Source organism: Rutilus rutilus, assembly GCF_951802725.1.
Source record: "Rutilus rutilus genome assembly, chromosome: 13".
Lineage (NCBI taxonomy): Eukaryota > Metazoa > Chordata > Actinopteri > Cypriniformes > Leuciscidae > Rutilus > Rutilus rutilus.
The window spans coordinates 38,063,283-38,088,017 of NC_140218.1; the positions used below are offsets into that span (position 1 = coordinate 38,063,283).

Sequence of the window (24,735 nt, forward strand, 5' to 3'; positions counted from 1 at the left end):
CAGCAGTCAGAAAACTTATATGCAAAAGTCAAGGGTCAAGAGCCCTACTAAAGCAAACACCGATCACCATCATGGCGACTTCAAATGAAACTCAATAAAACATCAACTTCTAAACTTCTGTTAATTCTCAATAAGAACTTCTGTATGCAAATATGGGACAATGTGGCATTCCACCATTCCCGTGCAGTCACAGCCTGGTTTGACGCCCATCAGAGGATGATGTCCATTTTCCTTGCCCCTTACTTCCCTTTCCTCAACCCCATTGAGGAGTTTTCTCAGCCTGGAGATGAAAGGTTTTTGACCATCGTCCACAGGACCAAATGTCCCTCCTGTATGCAAAAGATGCTGCATACCAAGACATCACAGCTGAACACTACCAGGATAAGGCAAGCCAGAAGATTCTTCCCAAGATGCCTTGCCAGGGAAGATATCAGGTGTGATGTGGATGAGAACGTGGACAAACGCAGAAGACCGCGCAGATTAGAAGATGGCTTTTTCTGTTTGTATATTTTGTATTTTCACATACAGTAATACTGTAAATGGCAGCTATATTGCATAGTTTTGTTATCTTGCAGAAATGTCCTGTTGCAAATAAAGCCGTTACTGCAGCAATTCTGTCTCTGTCTTCTTTTTTTCATAAACCATACATTCTATAAAGCTACTCTAAGAAGGGGCATTTATTTTGTTGTATTGAATTTCTGCTGCAAAAAACAACAACAAAATGCATGCATTTACATTACAAACAAAACAAAAATGTAGAGAGACTTAGAAAAAAAAAAAAAACTGCAGTGCAAAACACAATCTATGATCAATACAATATACTGTCTGTTGTATAAGGGCAGACCTGACACATGTAAAATAATGCAGTTTCTGTAATTTCAGCTGATGATAGTGTTTTTTTGTCATTGTGTTATGATTGACTAAATGTTCCTGTTGGATGAGAACATGTGTTAGTGTTTTGAATAATTATTTGATTTTGAAACATGTTTGCAGTGTTTTGTTAGACGTAGTGTATTGTGTTAGTGTATTATTGTATTTTGAAAATTAGTTTTGGAGTTTAGTTTACAATGTGTGATTTTGAGCATGAAATTAACCGTTTTGCCAATTGTGTGTTTTAGGTGTGTTGGTGCGTTAAGAGTTTTGGAAACTTGTTAAATGTATTGAAAAAACTGTCATAGCGATTATAAAAAACTGTAATTTCATGTGAGGCTGTGGCTGGAAGTCAGTTGTAGTTCTTGTGTTTCTCTTTCCTTCAGTGGTTCTGCTTGGTAACAGCAGGTGAGCATCACTAAATCAGCACTTATTTAATCACTTAATTATGCAATTCTTATTCAATTATCATGCTGGGAACTAAAAAAGTTATATAACTCATTCAGTTTGAGTTCTGTTTCAATCATTGTGTCCACATAACTTTCTGTAATATTTGAGTGCAATTACCTCATTTTTATTTAATACATATAAAAATCACATCTTTCAAAGATGAATCTCAGCAGTTGCTTCACTATTGCGAAAGATAGTGAAGCAACTGCTACAACCAGTTATCATTTTGAAATAAGACATTAAGTCTCCATGCTTAATTAATGCTGAAATACAGTTCATGCTAAGAATATAGTTTGACTGACCTAAAATCAGCCAATTAGCCAATTTCTAGCTTATCCTCGTATTATCAAATGTTTTTATTTGTGACACCTCTGACTTGACTACGCTGTTAACCCTTGCTGTAAAAAAAGGCCAAATTCTGACAATATCATACCATTTTCCATTAAAACAGTAATATACTGTAGAAAACAAAAATAGCCTACAGGAATATACTGTGAATCAACAGTGCTCAAAGTCGACACTCAGAGGCTGTGTTCCCAATCACACCCTATACCCTGATTCACTATTCCCTACATTAGTTCACTAATATAGTCCACTTGACAGAGTGAATGAAAAGAAGTGAGTGAATTGAGACACTGATGAACACCTGATAAGCAGAATCACTGAAGGACAGAGAAACAAGAACAGAAAAAAGAGAAACACAAGAACTACAACTGACTTCCAGCAACACTGACTACGTTTACATGCAGCCAATATCCGGGTTATGGTCGGGTTAGGGTCACTATTTGGGTTTCTGAAACATTCGGAATAACCCGTTTACATGCGTGAGTAGAGAGAGTTACTCCTGTATACATGGAATTTGTAATCAGTTGGGAATATCCCGATGTAAACGGCGACGCACGGTTAGCGTCAGGATGTACGGACAACCTTAAGACGCAATATGCGTCATTTCCGATTCTTCTTCCTGTATCCAAAGACAACAACAACAGCAGCAGCATGCGGATAATGAATAGTTCGGGGCAGATAGCGATCGCCTTTGTTTGCGCTTTCCTTCTCGCTCCAAAAGTGTGTTGCTCTGCTGCGTCTCGCCATGTTAACCTCTACTTCTTGTTTACTTCCGGTATACTGCACGCGGGTTTTTGTATGCGCCGTCTCTACTCAAAAGACCAAGATTCCTTGCGAATAGAACATGCGCAGAACACAAATCAATGTTCCTTTTGATGGGGATATGCCGATACGCGTTTACATGACCAAATATTCGGGTTAGAAAAGGGGTACCCCAGGGGTAATATCCGGGTTTTTAAAAACCGGGATATGAGCATATCCGGGTTTTTGCCGGTGTTTACATGGCCGTGCGCGACCGGGTTATTGCTAATATCCCGGTTTTGAACGGGTTATTGGCTGCATGTAAACGCAGTCACTGAGTGTGAAACCAGTTTACAAACCAGTTTACGATTTCTTTTATACATGTACAAAAGTTCTTGTTGAGAATTAACAGATATTTAGTTGTTGATATTTTATTGAAAATAATAAAGTTTGTAGTCAACATGATGGAGATCAGTGTTTGCTTTAGTTGGTCACTTGACCCTTGACTTTATAACATTAGTTTCTCTCTGGCTGCTGTAACTATGAGTTTATAAAACACATTTGTTATTGCAAGAAAAAGTCAAGAGGAAGATGATCAGGTGTTTAAGGCTGTTATGATGATGTCATAATCATCCTGGACATGTCTGAATCTCTGATCACATCCACATATAAGCTTTGAAATTATGGGTATTTAATGTTTATCATATATCTTTTAATCTATAACATGAAATAAAGCATTATTTCTGTAACCAGTTATTCTGAAGGATATTGTAATCATATAATGCATTCAAACATTTTGAACTCCTGCTTGACTCAGACACACACAGACATCAACAATCAGCACATGAATCTCAACAATGGTGACAATCAAAAGTTTCATGTAGCAATGCATGCTGGGTTCCAGGATAGTATAAAACTCCCAGCATGCACTGCTGCATGAATATAAAAAAAAATATTGCCACCATTGTTGAGATTCACGTGATAATTTTTTTATATCTGTGTGTTTCTACAACACAGCGTAGCTCTGTTTCTTTGGTTGTGCATGATGTGTTAAAAATCATCATCATTGTAGTTCATTGCTGTAGTTTCACTGTGGTGATAATTTAACACTTTTGATACAGGACCCATGAAATGTATTTTAACAGTAGTAAACTGTAAGTTATAAAACAATTTTACTGTAAAATTGAGTTTTTTTGGGTCATCATTGTGCTGAAGAGTAGAGCCTGTGCTTCAGTCCAGGAGAAGATCTACAAACATTGATGATATGCTGCATGTTGCTTTATTTAACAGGCGGTGACTGTGTAGTTGCTGGTCCAGTGCAAATCTTTTTATGTTCAATAGTTTTTTAGTGGCCTCAAATAAAATAAGTTCACAGTAATACTTTCCTCACATTATTAATGCATTAAACATTTTAGTTAACACATTTAAATGACAGTTGGTCAAATTAAAGCAGTCGGTTTCTGCAAGTGTAATTAGTTAACTCGAGTTTTAATTTAGTGCATTTTACAGTAACATACAGTAGATTACAGTAAAGAACTGCACAAATGGAACTCTAATAAACATTATGGTGACTTCAAAACAATTACAGTGGTAAGAATACTTTTATTACAGTGGCACTACAGTTAAAGACAACTATATAATGTAAATTCACAGCAAACCAAGAGCAGTAAATTACTGTGATGTCAGCATCATTCTGCTGTTGGTTCAGTCATAAGAAAATGAACCAGCATGCGTTGATGTCACAGTACATTTCTATCACAGTAAATTACTCTTTAAAACGATTTTTATTTTTTATTTTACAATGTTCTTAGCTTGAATTTCGTTGTATGAAGCTGAAGTTCAGGACCATGGCATGAACAGCGACAGTCTGCTCGCATCCTCGCGCAAGCACTCAAAGCCTAGTGATGTTCTGTTGTTTCCTCAGCCCGCAATGACCACACGCTTGCAGACATCAGTACGCGTATACGCGACCTCAACATCTTCATACACTCACCAGGGTATGAGCATGTCCTGTTGAGACTGACTGACTGACTGTGCGTACAGCTGGACTTCAGGAGATTTTATTGGTCGCCAGACATGACAGATTCAGCTTCGAAACCTCCCTCGCACGATTTGCGCATAACAGGAAGACTGTAGTTTGATCTCTACCACATCTCAACGAATTTACCTGCAACAAATGAAAACGGTACATATGTTCTTCATCAGAAACGCGTCTGACAGAATATCTGGATCTAGATGTCACATAAATCAAGAAGCCCCATAGACTGAGCGTTAATACCGATGCACTGAATCGCGCAACCTGTTCGAGCTCATCTGAAGATGAAGATGAAGAAGCAAAACGTGCGCACGCTCTCTCTCATCCTCTGCATGTTCTCGTACCTGCTGGTGGGCGCCGCGGTCTTCGACGCGTTAGAGTCCGAGACTGAGAGCGCGCGGAAACGCTTCTTAGAGCAGAAGCGCAACGACATGAAGAGGAAGTATCGCTTCACTGAGGATGACTATCGAGAGATCGAGCGGGTAGTGCTGCAGGCTGAGCCCCATCGCGCTGGCAGACAGTGGAAATTCGCTGGATCTTTTTACTTTGCCATAACTGTCATCACCACGATAGGTGAGTTTCGGTGTTTCCGTGTTTCAGCCTTCGCATGCGAAAAAAATCTAGCCTACTTGCTAAATAGCATTAAGAATATAGCAATTGAATTAGTAACGATCGCATTACTAATCATACACACTTAAAAATAAAGGTTCTTTATTGGCATTGATGGTTTCATGAAGAACCTTTAACATCTTTCCATTTGACAAAAGGTTCTTTATAGATTATTAGCCTAAAATGTTCTTCACACTAGAAGAAAATGGTTCTTTTAGGAACTGCTCAGACAAAAGAATTAAGAAGAAAATTAAGGTTATTTTATGACATCACTGCAAAAAATTTAAACTTTATTTTTTGTTACATTTTTAAGAATGTAACCTACAATTATACAACTTTCTGTAACACTATTACAGTGTCTACATTTGTATATGTACATACACTGTGAAATCTAATTAGTTGGACTTAAAAAAAACAACAACATGCAAACTGATTGCCTTAAAAAAACAAGTGAAATAGGAATAGTATGTGGTACTGACAAATGCTTAGTTAGTAGTTCACTTACACAAGCGTTCTAGTAACTAAAAAAGAACTGTAGAGAGTACTTGATAATTTACTTTAAATAATATAATTGTTACCATTGTTGTGTTTTGCAGGCTGAATGTTGAAGTCTGTGTGACTCAAGTATGATCAAGTGTAAAATTGTCACAAATATAGAGGGAATATATAAACCCAATTAAAAGTTTCACAATGTGTTTAGGACATAAGTGTTAGCAACAAAAATGATAAAACATCATTAATTGACATGAAATGTAATTATGTTATACATCACTCATTCATACCCACATACATAAAAATACATTTACATATGTAATAATATATTTTACTTCTCTTCATTTAAAAACCAAATAACTGATTTCTTGTTGCAATCACTGCATCAATGGGAAGAGAATTACAATAGTATAAATGAAGTTCCAAGTGCCCAACCAAAGGGGACACTAATCACCATAATAGTGACTAAAGGTCAAAGGACTCAAGATGACTTTGGGAAATGAGTGAATGCAAACAGAGAAAAATAACTGCAGAAGTGGATGAAATGAGTGAAAAGTCCATTAATACTTTCCCCGCCTCAAAAACCACACTCAAACCAATCAATTAATCTTAACTTGGGTTTTATGAGTAAACAAGGAATAGTATGTAAATAGTACAGATAAGATTTTTACAATTAAGTTAAGACATTAAGTAAAGTTACCTAAAACATGTTAGTTAGAATCACTGTTGGATTTTACAGTGTAAGAATGACTGTAAATTATGCATAATTACAGACAACCAATCCTAAGCCAAAATCTAACCCTATATTAATGATTAATATAAGCACACTCTTTGACATTTACAGTGCTTTACTGGCAATTTTGGTTGCCAGTAAGACTGTAAATAAACAACAGGTGAAAGATTATAATAACAAATGTTGTCGCACTTCTGGTGAACACACACACACACACACACACACACTCATACACATAATCATATAAACTTCAGGCTGTTATTTTCAAATTTACTGTAAAAAATGACAGTATTACAGTAAAAATTTCTACTTATTTACCTGATTACACGGTAACAAGGACACCAGAAAATAAAGTGTAATTAACCTTTTAAGTAACATTAACAAATGTATCTATGAAGCATGTGTTTTGGCACTGATGTGTGCCTCAGTCCTCCGACTGAGATGTTGGCACTGTTTTTCTGCAGGTTACGGCCATGCCGCCCCCGGCACAGACGCAGGGAAGGTCTTCTGCATGTTCTATGCCGTTCTGGGCATCCCTCTTACACTGGTGATGTTCCAGAGTCTGGGCGAGAGGATGAACACGTTCGTCCGCTACCTCCTCAGCCGCGTCAAGAGATGCCTCGGGCTTCATCGCACAGAGATTTCCATGGAAAACATGGTTTTGGTAGGTTTCTTGTCTTGCCTGGGAACTCTGTGCGTGGGGGCCGCAGCCTTCTCGCACTTCGAGGGCTGGACGTTCTTCCACGCGTACTACTACTGCTTCATCACTCTCACCACCATCGGCTTTGGGGACTTCGTGGCTCTGCAGAAGAAGGAGGACCTTCAAGAAAAGACACCTTATGTAGTCTTTAGTTTCATGTACATCCTTGTGGGCTTGACAGTGATCGGCGCGTTCCTCAACTTGGTGGTGTTGAGGTTCCTCACTATGAACAGCGAGGATGAGAAGCGGGACGCTCAGGAACGAGCCTCACTGAAAAGGGGTCGCAACCTCACAGCCATGAATTCTGGGCGGGATAATCACTGCCATAGCAACCTCTTCTTGCCCATAGAGGAGGGCACCAGCTGCACCAACCTCATCCTGTCCCCGGCAGAGGAGCGCGAGCTGTACTCGCCTCTGCCCCTGCCGTTACACACAAACCAGCGCCGGTCTCGGTCTCAGCTGAGCCTGCTGTGCTCCTGCATTTGCTATCACCTGGGCCTCTGCAACAGCCCAACCCCGTCCCAAAACAAGTGCCCGGAGTGCAACATTAACTCGGTGTACTACAACTCTGTTTCCTACAGGATACAAGGTAGCTCCTCAACCAGGAACAATACAGTTCTTTCCTCTCCAGGTAGCACACTTTCTCCTGGACTCAGCTTCAGAGAGCTGCCAGGCGTACGGAGGAAGTCTCTGTAACTAGCGGGCTGTTGTCTGCTTTTGATAGTGAGTATACTGAGGGAGCGTACATTTTGTAGCGCAAGTCAGCAAAGACAATGGGCAAATGTTTGAAGTATTTTTAAACCTGTTAAAAATGAATAAGCATGTGTTTTCAAAGGACAGCAGTCGCGTACTTTGAGTTATGTTACAAAAGTTATGGTAAAAAATACCATGAAATATTGGGCATTGAAAACATCTGTCATCCAAATACCTGTTGCAACACTGCCATGTTTTAGGGTGACAGGCACAGTAAGCCCCAAAAGAACATTACAAACACTGATAAATATCTGTTTCTTCTGGAAGTCATGTGGCTTGTTTTAGGGGCACAATGAAAGTGTAAATAGACTTTGATTATCTCAAACCTTTAGATTTCCGCTGTATAGGAACTGCACTAGAACACACAATGATAGACCAGCCTCGTGCAAGCAAACTGCCTTTCAGTGTTTTTACATGATATCAGAATGTCTCAAGTAAAGTCGGTAGGTGTAATTTAAAAGTGTGGGATTTACTAAGAGACAGATCTTCTCACCATTGTGCCTTTGAACAAGACACTGAGCCCCTGGTGACATTAGGGGGCTGGAGGAGCAGTTACTGTATGGTAATTCATATGTTGCATTTTATTAGACATTTAAAACCTTCCTCTATGGTCAGAAACAGATATCAGTTAAATCAGTATTAATGTACCCATTGATGTTGGGAAAATCATCTTTGGTTTCAGTATTGAAGTTTGTGCATGTTATGGTTGTTTTGCAGTGCTTGCACAATATATAATAAAAGCCTTTGGCTATGCTTATTAAGTTACTGTAGTTTTTTTTTGTAAAACCTTATTGTAAAAAATGTTTCAGTTGTTTAGCATGAAGCTAGTACAAAAAAAAGTATGACAAAATAGAATCCAGAGACAGAAAAATGATTCTATCTGATCTGCAAGAGACTTTCATTGCAAACGTTAAAAATTGAATTTTGAATTCAAGCTCATGGAAATAAATGTGTCTAGTTATTCATATACCCTTTTACAAGTGACCTAATAACAGGGCCTTTTGTGTGACATAAAACTCAGAAAGAGTCCCTCAGCAAGACTGAACTTTCCATCACTATCCCAGCTAACAGATTTTTGTTATAAGAACGTTCTCCAAATATTCAGTGTTGGTTCTGGGGACGTAAAAAAAAGTTTTCTTGACGTTAGAGGAACGTGTTTTAGAAGGTATGATGTTCCTCAAACGTTCTTTCAACTTAATTTTGATTACCAATTAAATATTCTAGTAAAGTTGATTTGTAACATTCCAAGAACATAGAAATTGTTCCAGTTTCCTGAATGTTAAGAGAATGTTAAAGGTTAGTATGATGTTCCTGAAACATTCTTTCAATCACTCAAACACCTGCTGTGAACAAGCACTGAAAGAAAGAGAAATAAGAACACAAACTACAACTTTCTTCAGCCACAGTCTTAGATGAAATCAACTGAAGAGAAAAGAAGACATTAAATCTGTGAAGATCTCAGCAGAGGAGGATTAAACAGCTCCACAAACAGCATTACCAGCTTCACTTATTACTAACCAGACTGACTTTATTTCTGTCAGACGTCTACAGAAGTTCTTATTGAGAATTAACAGAGGTTTAGATGTTGATGAATGAGTGTTTCGTTTGACGTTACCATCATGGTGATGTTTGCTTTAGTTGGGCTCTTGACCCTTGACCCTTTCAGGCTTTGCGGGTGATTTCACAAAATGTTTCTGCATTGATTAAGCAGATCAACATGGCTACTTCACTGGTCAATTGACTGCATAAAAGTGTTTTAAAAAATAGCTTTGGTTATTTTTTGCCAAATAGTGCTAGCCTCACTGACACCTCTTCCAGCAGCAACATGGTTTTCCCAGGAGTCTCCCATCCAGGTAAGGTCTCCCATCCAGGTACTGACCAGACTCAACCCTGCTTAGCTTCAGTGGGCAACCAGTCTTGGGATACAGGGTGATATGACTGCTGGACAATGCATGCTGGGAGCCATGAAGGTGTTTTGTTGGCATGAAGAATGTCACTTTTGTTGTGTTTCCTATGCTGATTGTTGATGTCTGTGAGTGTATGAATGACACAAAACATTTTCAAACACAGTTTTAAAAAAAGTTAACAATGACAGTGTTTTTTACACAATCATAGACATCTGAAATGCAACAATGGTGATACAAACAATATTTATCACATCAGCATGACTTTTAAATGTTTCAATAATGCTTCAATTCTGTAAGGCAACAACCACAGAAAAAGCAGATGTTTGACCATTGAAGAAGCCATGTTGAGTTGATCTGCTTTATCAATGTAGAAATGTTTTCTGAAATCACCTGCAAAGGCTGAAAAAAAGCAACTTAACATAAGTCAAGGGTCAAGAGCCCAACTAAAGTAAACGCTGATCACCATGATAGTAATGTCAAACGAAACAGTCATTCATCATCTAAACCTCTGTTAATTCTCAATAAGAACTTCTGTAGACGTCTAACAGAAATAAAGTCAGTCTGGTTAGTAGTAAGTGAAGCTGGTAATGCTGTTTGTGGAGTTGTTTAATCCTCCTCTGCTGAGATCTTCAGAGTCTTCAGTGTCAGTTGATTTCATCTAAGACTGTGGCTGAAGAAAGTTGTAGTTTGTGTTCTTATTTCTCTTTCTTTCAGTGCTTGTTCACAGCAGGTGTTTGAGTGATTGAAAGAATGTTTCAGGAACATCATACTAAAGGCCTCATTATGCTTCTGCGTCAACTCCACGGCGTAGCTACGCCGTCAATCCAACGGCGTCGTGACCGTTTTATGGTTCTGCGTCGGGTTGCGTTGCATCGCGGTGCATTTTCACCGCCAGAACGCTAGGGGGTGGTGTGGTTCGCAAATCTCTTTCCTAGTTTGTTTTGGTTCCGTGCGCCGCTTCCGCTTTTTCATTTCCGACAATGGCGAGCGAAAGAGAGAGAGTGTTGTTGCAGCTGGAGCTAATCAACGTTGAGCAACAAATGATTTTATTGCAAATGTTTAATCGTAGAAGAAAAAGAAGACGTCAGCGAAGGTGGTCTGTACGACCAGTGCACGAAGACAGGGGAAGGATTGGCGAATTTGTTACGGTTGTTCGACCGCTGAGGGACTTGGACGAAGAAATGCACTTTAAGTATTTTCGGATGTCGAAAGGTCGATTTGACGATCTTGTTCATCGTTTAAAGCCGTTAATACAGCATCAGACTACACACAGTATGCCTATTGACCTCGCTCAGAGACTGGCAGTGACTTTAAAGATTTTATCTTCGGGTGCAAACCAACAGATCACCGGGTTGGGCTACAAAATGGGTGCGACCACGGTGTCCTGCATAGTATCGGAGGTCTGCAAAGCGCTGTGGACTGCGCTGCAGCCCGAATTTTTGCCCTGCCCTTCAACCAGCCAGTGGGAAGCTATTGCTTCAGATTTTTGGCGACTTTGGAACTTCCCAAACTGCGTTGGAAGCCTCGACGGGAAACATGTTAACGTCAAGGCACCACCAAACGCAGGGAGTGACTATTTTAATTACAAGGGGAATCACTCCATTGTTCTCATGGCAACCTGTGATGCCAGGTATCGGTTCACGATGGTGGACGTGGGAGGATATGGACGGGAAAGCGATGGTGGCGTTTTCAAAGCGAGTAGATTTGGGTCGATGCTGCTGGACCACCAGTTGAATCTGCCCCAACCAGCTGAACTGCCTGGGACCAGAGTCCAAATCCCTCACGTTATCGTTGCTGATGCTGCCTTCCCCCTACACTGCAATCTCATGCGTCCCTTTCCAGGTATGTAAATGAAATTAAAACATAGTAGGCCTACATTGTGTCTTCATAACGTATTTGTTATGCCTATGATTGTGGTACAGTGATTAATACTGTGTTTTCTGAAACAGGGGGGAACATGACGAGGGACAAGGAAATCTACAATTACCGCCACTCCAGAGCAAGGCGGGTGATTGAAAATGCCTTTGGCATCATGGCTGCACGGTGGAGAATTCTGGGAAGACCAATTGAGTTCCATCCAGACAAAGCTGTGAGTGTCGTTAAAGCGTGTGTTGTCCTGCACAACTACCTCACCTACACAGATGAAGTGAACAGCCCAGAGAGCCGATATGTACCACCACATTTTACAGACTGTGACTCTGAAGGGACTGTGCAGCCTGGAGAGTGGCGAAGAATGGTGGCAGACGACACAAACTTTGTCCCCATAGAACCGACACGGATGTCCAAGGCCCGTTCCACCCGAGCTGCCATAGCTGTTCGGAATGACTTGAAGGCTTTTTTTCAGTCTCCACATGGAACTGTGCCATGGCAGGATAATGTAGTGTCCCGTGGCAGACTTGGTTAATTACTTGATATCCATGATGTACCCGTGAACATTGTATTGTAAATAAACAACAAACTTTTTTTCAAAACAAACATTGATTTGATTGATTGAAGTTTATTTCTAGCAACAACAACAAAAAAAAAAGAATATACATAAATATATACATATACACTACCGGTAAAAAGTTTTAGATCGGTAAGATTTTTAATGTTTTTAAAAGAAGTCTCTTCTGCTCACCAAGGCTGCATTTATTTGATTAAAAATACAAAACAAAAACAGTAATATTGTGAAATATTATTACAATTTAAAACAGCTGTTTTCTATGTGAATATACAGTAAAGTGTAATTTATTCCTGTGATCAAAACTGAATTTTCAGCATCATTAGTCCAGTCTTCAGTGTCACATGATCCTTCACAAATCATTCTAATATGAGTCGATGCTCAAAAAATATTCATTACTATTTTCAATGAAATTGTTTATTTTTTTTCTAAATTCTTTGATGAATAGGAAGTTCAAAAGAACAGAATTTTTTTAAATAGAATATTTTCTAACATTATAAAAGTCTTTACTGTAACTTTTGATCAGTTTATCTCATCCTTGATGAATAAAAGTATTGATTTAATTTATTTCTTTCCCCCCAAAATAAAATTAAAATTCTTATTGTCCCCAAACTTTTGAAGGGTGGTGTTTAATGTTACAAAAGCTTTCAGTTTCAGATAAATGCTGTTCTTTTGAACTCTCTATTCATCATAGCATCATGAAATAGAAATGTAAATAACTGTTTTCAACATTGATAATAATCATAAATGTTTCTTGAGCATCAAATCATCGTATTAGAATGATTTCTGAAGGATTATGTGACACTGAAGACTGGAGTAATGATGCTGAAAATTCAGCTTTAATCACAGGAATAAATTACACTTTAAAATATATTGAAATAGAAAACAGTCATTTTAAATTGTCATAAAATATGTTTTGTTTTATTGTTTTTTATATACTAAATGCAGCCTTGGTGAGCAGAAGAGACTTCTTTTAAAAACATAAAAAATCTTACCGATCTAAAACTTTTGACCAGTAGTGTATAACACAATAAAAACAAATAAAAAAACAAACAGTTTATCACCCATATACATATGCATATATTTTTGTGGGCTTTATACAAGAATTGAGCAGTATACAAATATGTTTAGAGGGTATGTAGTGAACTTTTATAATTATTGCCACAAATTTCTATACAATGAGTATATTATATTCCAAGACATTTAACTTTATTAATTATAGAAATACTTTTAGATACTTTACCTTGTATGTATCTGATGTGTGGTTTAAAGGGACACTTTAAAATGAAAATTCTATCATCATATTCTCACCCTCATGTTGTTTCAAACCTGTATGAATTTCTTTCTTCTGCTGAACAGGAAGGAAGATATTTAGAAGAATATCAGTAACCAGACAGTTTCTGGTCTCATTGACTTCCATATTATATTTTTTCCTACTATGGAAGTCAATGGGACCCAAAAACTGTCTGGTTACTGATATTCTTCTAAATATCTTCCTTCCTGTTCAGCAGAAGAAAGAAATTCATACAGGTTTGAAACAACATGAGGGTGAGTATATGATGACAGAATTTTCACTTTAAAGTGGAGTATCCCTTTAATTTACTATCATAGTTATTCCCAAGAATTTAACTTCTGACACTATTTCTAATGCAACACCATCAATACTTAATATTTCTGCGTTTTCTTTATAATTACCAAACATCATTACCTTCGTTTTATTTAAATTCAAAGATAATTTATTAATATCCATCCATATTTTTAGTTTTACTAATTCTTTATTTACTGTCTTTATAAGTGTATTATAATTATCAGTATTAGGGTGCAAATGTTCAGTCTCATACAACATCTTGTGAACACTTGAGGCTTTAAAGGTAACCATGAACATTGTATTGTAAATAAACAACAAACTTTTTTTTCGAAACAAAACGTTGATTTATTAATGTGCAATGAGTAATAAAAGTGCCAAGAACAAAGGGCAAAGGTTTAAGTACAATAAAAAAAATATATATAAGAGTAATAGGCACAAGAAATATAAAACACAATATAAGTTAACTGTAATATAAAACATTATCTAAGAAAATGAACTATTTACAAATATTTATAAAAGTGCACTGAATCAGTATGTGAACACCCCAGACGAGGATGAGGACGAGGATGCAAATGTTCAGTCTCTGCTCTCATACAACATCTTGTGAACATTAAACATAACATCAGCCCTGCGGTCCTCTGGCACTCTTCGCAGCAGATCAGCCACTGTCTGGCCAAACCGGCTACACTCGTCGCTGGTGTCCTGCACCAGCTTTTCTTGAAGGTCCATGCGGCGTTCGTCCAGCTGCGTCATTTGCTTTATTAGCCAGTCATCCTGGTTCCTCTTCCGTTTAGACCCCACTCTGGACACAGGTGACTCGGCAAGGATTGAAGATGGTGGGCTACACACAGCAGGCACAGGTGGTGGTTGAGTAGACAAAGAGAATGCCCGTACAGGTGAGGTTGGTGGCTGGGAGGACACAGAGGATGACTCAGATGATGAAGTGGGTGGCATGGTGTCGGAATCAGAAGATGGTGAGGTCTGTTCCTGTTAAAGACAGAGCAGATTAGATTAGATTCAACTTTGTCATTGTGCATAGTACAGGTACAAAGACAACGATGACTGGTTGGTTAGTCTTTGTCTGTGCAGGTAATTACAGTGTTGTCTATGCAGTCTGATTTACGACCAGAGGTCTGGTATAAGATATGGAATTAGCAGCGCATGAAACCAGCAAAGCAAAACAATATTTTCAGCATGTTATGTTACATTTTGTTTGCACAGACGTTACAGACGATACATGACGACATGCATTAGGACAACCTGATAGCATTGTTAGCTAGCTAGCTTAGTAGCACACACAAAAAGAGGTACAACAACGAACTTATATTTACCTTAGTTTCGAAATTCGACTCGGTTTCTCGATGCTTGACATGGGGTGCCAGCCAGGACAGAAAATGGTAAAATGCAGGCACCTTTTTGCCGCCTGGATCACCGCTTCTTGGCGCCAGCTTTTTGCGGAGACGAACAAATTTGTCACGCAGGTTTTTCCACCGCTTCATGCAGTCGGTGACGTCCAAGCCAACATTTTGGGCAATCTCTTTCCATGAGTTGTTTGCCATCTGGCAGTCTTTGTAGTGCGCTGAAGAGGAATTGTACAGGTGGTCATACTTTCGTACTTCCTCGATCAAACGTTCCTCAACTTGATCCATCGTTGAAACAGTGAGTGCAGCGGTCCAGATGGTCACTTTAAAAATGGCGGTATAGCGGGAGGGGGAAACCGGAAAAGCTACACTCCGGAAATGATGTATAATCTGACCAATCACAGCCCCTGCGGTCTGCGTCACCGCGACGCGTAGTTACAATTTTTTAGAGGTGCACGTCGAGCTACGGCGGAGGGGTCGCGTCGAGGTTCGCGTCGACGCAGAGGGGTCCGCGGGGGTACGCCGTCGATTCGACGCAGAAGCATAAAACAGGCTTAACCTTTAACATTCTCTTAACATTCAGGAAACTGGGCATTTCTATGTTCTTGGAATGTTACAAATCAACTTTACTAGAATATTTAATTGTTAATCAAAATTAAGTTGAAAGAACGTTTGAGGAACATCCTACCTTCTAAAACACGTTCCTCTAACGTCAAGAAAACTGGACATTTTTTACGTTCCCAGAACCAACACTGAATATTTGGAGAATGTTCTTGTAACAAAAATCTGTTAGCTGGGATCTGATTGTTTACAGGTTTTTTTATTTTTACAATTACACATTTCTCAATACTTAGGTCAGTTTCTCAAAACTCTGAACACAGTGATCACAGCATCAGTCTATGTGGCTAAACTGTGAATCATTTATCATGGCTTTGGCAACAAAAAAACACACACACACAAAAAAAAAAATGCATTCAACGACATCTTTTAATTTACCAATAGGTTCAAATGAAAGCCGGCCCCTGGGCTCAAGTGTCCTATTTTTAGTCTCTATTACAGTATGACAAAAAAAATTACAGTTTTTTTTATAATTGCTATCAAGTGTTTATCAACACTTAATGTACTTTTTCTAAACTCTTAACACAGCAACACACCTACGTCACACAATTGGTCAAATAGTAAATTTTCTGGCCAAAACCACATTTTGTTAAATAAATACGGTAACACTTTACTTGAAGGGGTGTGCATAAGACTGACATGACACCTTCATAATCATGACATGACACATGTCATGAATATGAAGGAGGTTTTATGCATGTTTATGACAACTGTCATTAAAGGGTTAGTTCACCCAAAAATGAAAATTCTGTAAGTAATTACTCACCCTCATGTTTTTCCAACCCCGTAAGACCTTCGTTCATCTTCGGAACACAAATTAAGATATTTTTGATAAATCTGAGCGCTGGCTCACTCCTCCACAGGCTTCTAGGTGACCGAAACTTGCTGGCCCAGAAAATGTATTAAAGAAATCGTTAATATAGTCCAAGTGACTACAGTGGCTCAATCTTAAGTATATCAAGCGACGAGAATACTTTTTGTGTGCAAAAACAAACAAAAATAACGACTTTATTCCACTATTCGTTTAACGATCTCTTTAATAACTTTTCTGGGCCAGCAAGTTTCGGTCACCTAGAAGTCTATGGAGGAGTGAGCCAGCTCTCAGATTTATCAAAAATATCTTAATTTGTGTTCCGAAGATGAACGAAGGTCTTACGGGGTTGGAACAACATGAGGGTGAGTAATTACTGACAGAATTTTCATTTTTGGGTGAACTAACCCTTTAAGTGTCATTCGCTCAATTATGACATTTTTAATGCAAAGACGACATTGTTTGAGATGTCTTTTTATTATGACAACTTGACATAAACCAATACATCATAACCTGTCTTAAATGTGTCATAAACATGACATAGCAGATTAATTATCAAACTTAAGAAACTACTTAGCTTTATGGGTTAACTGTCATGCATTAAACTGTCATGTGGTTGGTTTTGACATTGGCTGTCATAAGGCCATTATAACTGTCATGAATATATTTCTGACCACTTTTTTCCCCCTAGTATTCCAGTATTAGTTATAAAATAATTTGACAGTATTAACACTTAATGACATTTTAATGACAAATTAAATTCGTATCACTGTAGTTGAGGTCAAGAAAATATTCATGACAGTTATAAAATTATTTGACAGAGTATTAACACTTGATTTGATTTTATTTTTGAATATATTTTATTTTCACAACAAAAGCATAAAAAACATTGTTATACGTTTCACAAAAAAAAATGTGATGGACAATTGCCGAAAAACCCTCAAGGAGCTTAATTAGTGGCAGTCTCCATAGAAACAATTATATTTAAAAACTTAAAAACATATTATAAAACAATTTAAAATTGGATTTAGAGCACAAACCCATATGGAAAATTCAGACAACTTAGTAGCAACAATTTTACTTTCTGCTTAAACTGTTTTTTAAACTTAAAACGGAGAAGGTCCCGACCGCCACCGACCCTGGCCGCCCGTAGATGCACCCTCACCACACCGGCTATGGGAACAGCGGGCCAGCGGGCCGGAGGAGAGGGGATCTCTTCTGGAGACCTGGAGTGAATGGACAATCTTGACAGGGACTCACCCGCGATCCGGTACAAGAGATGATGTTTTAGTTGGCATGCGCTGTAAAAATGAATACGCTATATCTAATCAATAAAATTGTGGCAACAGATTACAAGCAATATTATTAATTACATTTAACAAATTAGAATTGAGTAATAATTAATCAAATTAATTCCTTAAAAGTTAACCATTTAAAATGAGTAAAATGTAAAAAAATATATTTTTTATTGCCAACATTGAAGGCACCTGATGTTAACAAGCAGAATCACTGAAGGAGAAAACCGTAATTTTAAGTCACCATTATGGTGATCGGTGTGTGTTTTGTTGGGCTCTTGACCCTTAAATCATTAACTTTAGATTTTGTTTGGCTGCTGTACCTGAGTTATAACAGCCAGATGAACAAAGAGAAAAGGTGATCAGATGGTGTTGGTTATGCTTTAACATAATCATTATTTCACAATCAATGCCCCTCCTTGAACTGCCACCTTAACGTGGTGGAGGGGTTTGAGTACCCGAATGACCCTAGGAGCTATGTTGTCCGGGGCTATATGCCCCTGGTAGGGTCTCCCATGGCAAACAGGTCCTAGGTGACGGGTCAGACTAAGAGCGGTTCAAAAACCCCTTATGAGAAAAATTAAACCGAGGACCGTGACGTCGCCCGGTATGGCGCAGCCGGGGCCCCACCCTGGAGAGCCCCGGCTTGGGCTCTGGAACCACACTCCTCGAGAGAGGATGGACTCTTCACCACTCTGGAGTTGCCCATGGTGAGAGGCGGCGGGCTGATGTGGGTTTGCTTATAGCCCCCCAGCTCAGCCGCCATGTGTTGGAGTTCACCCCGCAGGGTCGTTTCCCTGCGCCTACGGGTCGGGGATAGGTCTCTCACTGTCGTGTGTGCCTACGGCCCAAACGGCAGTGCAGAGTACCCGGCCTTCTTGGGGTCTCTTGGAGGGGTGCTGGAAAGTGCTCCAACTGGGGACTCTGTCATTCTACTGGGGGACTTCAATGCCCACGTGGGCAGCGACAGTGATACCTGGAGGGGCGTGATTGGGAGGAACGGCCCCCCTGATCTGAACTCGAGCGGTGTTCAGTTATTGGACTTCTGTGCTAGTTACAGTTTGTCCATAACGAACACCATGTTCAAGCATAAGGGTGTCCATCAGTGCACGTGGCACCAGGACACCCTAGGCTGTAGGTCGATGATCGACTTTGTGGTTGTTTCATCTGACCTGCGGCCGTAAGGTCTCTGGTGCCTGTCGAGGCGGCAATCCCCGAACCCGGTGGTGGACACCGGAAGTAAGGGATGCCGTCAAGCTGAAGAAGGAGTCCTATCGGGCCTGGTTGGCTTGCGGGACTCCTGAGGCAGCTGATGGGTACCGGCAGGCCAAGCGAACTGCAGCCCGGGTGGTTGTGGAGGCAAAAACTCGGGCCTGGGAGGAGTTCGGTGAGGCCATGGAGAAGGACTATCGGCTGGCCTCGAAGAGATTCTGGCAAACCATCCGGCGCCTCAGGAGAGGGAAGCAGTGCCCTACCAACACTGTATACAGTAGAGGTGGGGAGCTGTTGACCTCAACTGGGGATGTTGTTGGACGGTGGAAGGAATACTTCGAGGATCTCCTCAATCCCGCCGTCATGTCTTCCATTGAGGAAGCAGAGGCTGAGGGCTCAGAGGTGGACTCGTCCATCACCCAAGCTGAAGTCACAGAGGTAGTCAAGAAACTCCTCGGTGGCAAGGCACCGGGGGTGGATGAGATCCGCCCTGAGTACCTCAAGTCTCTGGATGTTGTGGGGCTGTCTTGGCTGACACGCCTCTGCAGCATCACGTGGCGGTCGGGGACAGTGCCTCTGGGATGGCAGACCGGGGTGGTGGTCCCTCTTTTTGTGAAGGGGGACCGGAGGGTGTGTTCCAACTACAGGGGGATCACACTTCTCAGCCTCCCTGGGAAAGTCTATGCCAGGGTACTGGAGAGGAGAATACGGCCGATAGTAGAACCTCGGATTCAGGAGGAACAGTGTGGTTTTCGTCCAGGCCGTGGAACACTGGACCAGCTCTAGACCCTCGACGGGGTGCTGGAGGGTTCATGGGAGTTTGCCCAACCAGTCCACATGTGCTTTGTGGATTTGGAGAAAGCATTCGACTGTGTCCCTCGCGGCGGCCTGTGGAGGGTGCTCCGGGAGTATGGGGTCCGGGGTCCTTTACTAAGGGCTGTCCGGTCACTGTACGACCGAAGCAGGAGCTTGGTTCGCATTGCCGGCAGTAAGTCAGACTTGTTCCCGGTGCATGTTGGACTCCAGGCAGGGCTGCCCTTTGTCGCCGGTTCTGTTCATAATTTTTATGGACAGAATTTCTAGGCGCAGCCAGGGGCCGGAGGATGTCAGGTTTGGTGACAACACGATTTCGTATCTGCTCTTTGCAGATGATGTTGTTGTGTTGGCCTCATCAAACCAGGACCTTCAGCATGCACTGGGACGGTTTGCAGCCGAGTGTGAAGCGGCTGTGATGAGAATCAGCACCTCCAAATCCGAGGCCATGGTCCTCAGTCGGAAAAGGGTGGCTTGCCCACTTCAGATTGGTGGAGAGTTCCTGCCTCAAGTGGAGGAGTTTAAGTATTTTGGGTTTTTGTTCACGAGTGAGGGAAGGATGGAACAGGAGATTGACAGACAGATCGGTGCAGCTTCTGCAGTAATGCGGTCGATGTACCGGTCTGTCGTGGTGAAGAAAGAGCTGATGTGTTGCCGGTGAAGCTCTCGATTTACCGGTCAATCTACGTTCCTACTCTCACCTATGGTCATGAGCTTTGGGTCATGACCGAAAGGACAAGATCCCGGATACAGGCGGCCGAAATGAGCTTTCTCCGCAGAGTGGCTGGGCGATCCCATAGAGATAGGGTGAGAAGCTCGGTCACTCTGGAGGAGCTCAGAGTAGAGCCGCTGCTCCTCCACATCGAGAGGGGTCAGCGGAGGTGGCTCGGGCATCTGTTCCGGATGCCTCCTGGACGCCTTCCCGGGAAGGTGTTCCGGGCGTGTCCGTTTTATTGTTTTATATCTTTTATTTCTATTTATTTTCATTCATTTGACCTCTACTTTAAACCAAACATTTTACACACATGGACTTTGACACAACACACGAACCCAAACTGAAAGTGTTCAATGAAAGAAATGTTTTAGTCTTGGGTGACAGCAGATGTTCATGGAAGTAGTGTATATTGCTGTGTCGTAGGTGATCATGTGCAATACTGGTAAAGGTAGAGTGGTGGTGTGCAAAAAAAGAAGAAGAAGAAGAAGAAGAAGAAACTCTGTTCTTATCAGTTTAATATATCTGATTCGTCCACTCTCCGGGCGGGGACTGCGTATTAAATCGATTTTTGGCTCATGGAGCCGGAGCATGAAGAAAAAGAAAAGAAGAAGCCCCCCGTCACTGCACATTTTTGATGTCTCTCTTATCTCTTGGAGTCTTTTACTAACGAGCTGATGAGTTGAATCAGGTGTGTGTTCGATTGTCCGACCGTTGGTGAGGATTGCGAAGAGGGACAGGGTGCCCCTGACTGGAGGCCTGGGAATTCATACTTACCTGGCAGGGGAGACACCATGATCAGGAAGGTGGTTCACCCAGGGCGAGGCTCGGCCATTGCACTCCGGTTGTGCTGACCCCTGCGAATTCCCCAAATGTGGGAATCTCGACTGCATAATTTATGGTAGTGGGGGACTGCGTTCGCGCTCTCCCCTGGACACACACTGGTCAAAAGAGCAGATGGTTAAAGCTCCACTTATTTTGTTTTTTTTTCCTCCTCCTTCTTCTGATGGTTAAGGAAACCTAGGAAGTGTGGTTGATCGAGAGATAGAAAGCAGGCCTGTTTGTTTGTTCTTTTCGTTCTTCAAATAATCTCCAATATTTAACGAACGCTTTGATTGACAGCAGTGGTCCAAAGTTGTTCAGAATGAGGAGTTCTATCACGTGGTAGGAAAAATCACGTGATACACAGTCGTCTATGGCCGTATTCAAGGTGTTGTTTTTACTGTTTACAGCGCCACCAAGTGGCCAGTCGCCACATCCCTTTTCACGTGACCACGGGCTGAGCCCGTACACAGGTGTACCGACTTGGGTGCAACTGTCTCTTTGCCGTCGGAGAGTTATAGCCCTTTAAGTAAAGCCCGCCTCGCCCACTGCCAACGTTTTGGCGTCCCGTCGCCAACGTGAATCGAAATTCCCACTGTTTTTCCGGTCACTGTTGGCAGTCAGACTCCAGAGAATCTTTCTGCACTGGTTTGGGTCAGATTGGGCAAACAACCCAGGACTACTGTGCAAAAGTAGGTTTTTCAGAAAATCCCAAATACCCGAAAATCTCGCCAGCGCGACCCTCCGATCCGAGGCGTGCGTCTCGTTCGGCCCGAGCCAAGGATTCCGGTGATGTAAGACACTTGGGTCTGCGACCGACGGTTTAGGAGTTACGAGCCATTTCCTGCTTTTGAACGATGATGATCCAAAATCCCAGGTTGCACTCCAAAGTGTCGTGTTGTGCACTCTGTTGTGATTCCATTTTCGGTGAGCTTGTTTGTTGGCGACCTTAGGCCCTCTCGCCGCGGCCCAGGTGGGCGTGGCCTTTGCCGGCTCCCCCGCCTCGGCGTCATTGCGGCATCGCTTCTCGGCCTTTTGGCTAAGATCACGTATCTGGTCGTCAGGTGGAGACAGCGATCGCCTCTTGGATGTTTCTTGGCTCGAGATTAGCCTTGTATCCCGAGCCACACAACTTTTAGGAGGTACATTGATCCAGCTGTTTTTACGACTGTACAGTTTTAAGGTAAGACATTTTATCTATTTATCTATTTATTTATTTATTGTTCCTTTAAGGTTTTAGGCTGTTGGTGTCTCCACCATGTCGGCTGCTCGTGCCGGCATGCGGAGGCACCACAGCGTGCGTTTCCTTTTTAAAGAAGTTGAGGGGAAGCTCCTGGGGATGTCACGTCTTGATTTCTCCAGGAAGCTGATCCAAAAGACTTTAAATTTTAAACCTGAGGATTTAAATTGTATTGTGACTCTGCCCCTTAACAAAGGTTATGATGTTAGTTTTAGAGCGGTTTCCCACCTGAATGAGTTTTGGCACAGATTTGAAGCAGCTAAATCCCAGTTCTCTATGTTTACTGTTGAAAAGCTCTCTGATAACACACTTAAAACTGTGATTGTTAGAATGTTTAATGAGACAGTGACTGGGGAAGACATTTGTGTATGGCTGGGTAGATTTTGCACCGTTCGAAGCCAGCCAGTCAAGGTTTTAGATGAGGATGGCATCTGGACATGCTCTTGGCGAATTCCCATTAAACAATGGGAAGACGCCGGGGGCTACCAGGGCCTGAATCATCTGCCTTCAATGATTGTGCTTGGCGAGAACAGAGGCTACATTCATTACCAGGGCATGCCCAAATTATGCAGGAAGTGTGGAAAGTTTGGGCACTTAGCTGAAGCATGCCAGGAAATTATATGTGGGAAATGCAGAGAAATTGGTCACAACTTTGAGGAGTGTACCAATGGCAGGCGGTGCAACCTGTGTGGAGAATCAAACCATCTCTACAGAGATTGCCCAAAAAGTTTCGCCAACAAACTTAAAAGCAACAAAATGGCCGCCCCACAAGCATGGCAAACAAAAGAACAAAGGGAGGAGGAGGCGGTCCCTGAGGTTTTGGCGGGAATTTCAAACTCCCAGCCAGCCTCAGGGATTGGTCAGGAAAAAGGAAGTGGGGCGGCCACAGGGGCAGAGTCACGGATTGATACGGAACAGGGGGAGGAAACCACTCCCGAACAAGAAAAAGGAAATGAAACAGAAAGCGGAGAGGATGAAACGGTTTCCTCCCTCAACACCGTCTCGGAGGTGAGTATGCCCTCCAGTGGGAGTGAAAGTGTTTTTTCACTCCCAAATGCTCAAGTGCAGAAAAGAACTGCGAGATCTCCTCTGGTTCAAACAGAGGAGAAAAAGCTGCGGGTAGCGCATCGGCTAGATAGTTCTCCCACGGAAGATCTAGACCGTATGTGGCCCGCAGATTCTCCAAATGAAGTCTCTTTTCTGCATTTTAAGCTGAGAACATCGTCGCCAAAGGAGTCGCAAGAGGTACTCTCTGCGAGCCCCGTGGCGTCAAGCACTTGCTCCCCTGATCCCAGGTCTTCTGGGGAAAAGGAAAGGCAAATGCAACAAGATGTAACATGATTTTAATTATATCTCTGTAGTCACTTGGTTGCTTTTAAATGTCTCACACCCTTTTAACCATACTGCTCATGGCTCTCACTATCTCCACAATCAATGTGAGAAGTGTGAAGAGCAATATACGAGCACAGAGTGTTTTATCCTTTTTAAAATCCTTCAAGTCAGATGTGTTTTTATTGCAAGAATGTGGTCTGCCCTTTTTAACAAACTATAGGAAGTGGGAGGAGATTTGGACCCCAGGAACTTCCATCTGGAGTGGGTCCAATTTTAACAAAAATGACGGTGTTGCTATTTTAATCAAAAATCCCAATATTTTGGTGAAGGGCAGCACTGTGGTGAGGGATGGGCGGGCAATTTTAGCTAATCTGACTTTTTTAGGTAAGGATTTTAACATTTTAAATGTGTATGGTTTTACAGACAAAAATAACAGGCATGAGCTTTTAGAAGACCTGCAGCCCCACATGTTAGGTAGGGCTCCCCTAGTGGTAGCAGGGGATTTTAACTGTGTTTTAACTAAGAAAGATAGGAAGAGGACAGAGGATTTTAAAGTTGACAAAACATCGGTTTTATTGCAGGGTTTAGTTAGAGGTTTTAAATTAGTAGACTGTTTTAAAGCAATGCATCACAGAGAGGAGGGCTTCACCTGGTTCAGTGGTGACGGCACCAGAGCCTCTCGCATTGACTACATTTTTACACGGGACTGCCTGCCAACCGATGCAACATTAACCCCCCTCTTTTTCTCAGATCACATAATGCTGTCATGCACCCTTTCACTGCCCACTGGTGTGACAGTAGGGGGAGGGCTGTGGAAGCTGAACTGCTCCCTTTTGGAAGATAAGGAAGTAGT

At 41.5% G+C, this 24,735-nt stretch overlaps 3 protein-coding genes across 3 annotated transcripts; 2 read left to right on the forward strand and 1 right to left on the reverse strand.

Annotated features, from left to right (window-relative positions):
• Positions 1-4,725: 4,725 nt before the first annotated feature.
• Positions 4,726-8,486, forward strand: kcnk15 (potassium channel, subfamily K, member 15; the record flags this gene model as incomplete). Its single annotated transcript, XM_084427249.1, has 2 exons — positions 4,726-5,014; positions 6,740-8,486. 2 exons carry the CDS (start codon positions 4,726-4,728, stop codon positions 7,669-7,671), a joined length of 1,221 nt encoding a protein of 406 aa, XP_084283375.1. The 3' UTR covers positions 7,672-8,486.
• Positions 8,487-10,407: 1,921 nt separating this feature from the next.
• Positions 10,408-12,102, forward strand: LOC311302211 (putative nuclease HARBI1). The gene is made up of 2 exons (XM_084427904.1): positions 10,408-11,477; positions 11,585-12,102. Exons 1-2 carry the CDS (start codon positions 10,616-10,618, stop codon positions 12,037-12,039), a joined length of 1,317 nt encoding a protein of 438 aa, XP_084284030.1. The 5' UTR covers positions 10,408-10,615; the 3' UTR covers positions 12,040-12,102.
• Positions 12,103-13,995: 1,893 nt separating this feature from the next.
• On the reverse strand, positions 13,996-15,361 carry LOC311302012 (uncharacterized protein). Its single transcript, XM_084427505.1, has 2 exons — positions 14,998-15,361; positions 13,996-14,653 (listed from the first exon to the last, which is right to left on the reverse strand). The coding sequence occupies exons 1-2, from the start codon at positions 15,313-15,315 to the stop codon at positions 14,243-14,245; spliced, it is 729 nt and encodes a 242-aa protein (XP_084283631.1). The 5' UTR covers positions 15,316-15,361; the 3' UTR covers positions 13,996-14,242.
• Between the last annotated feature and the right edge of the window lie 9,374 nt (positions 15,362-24,735).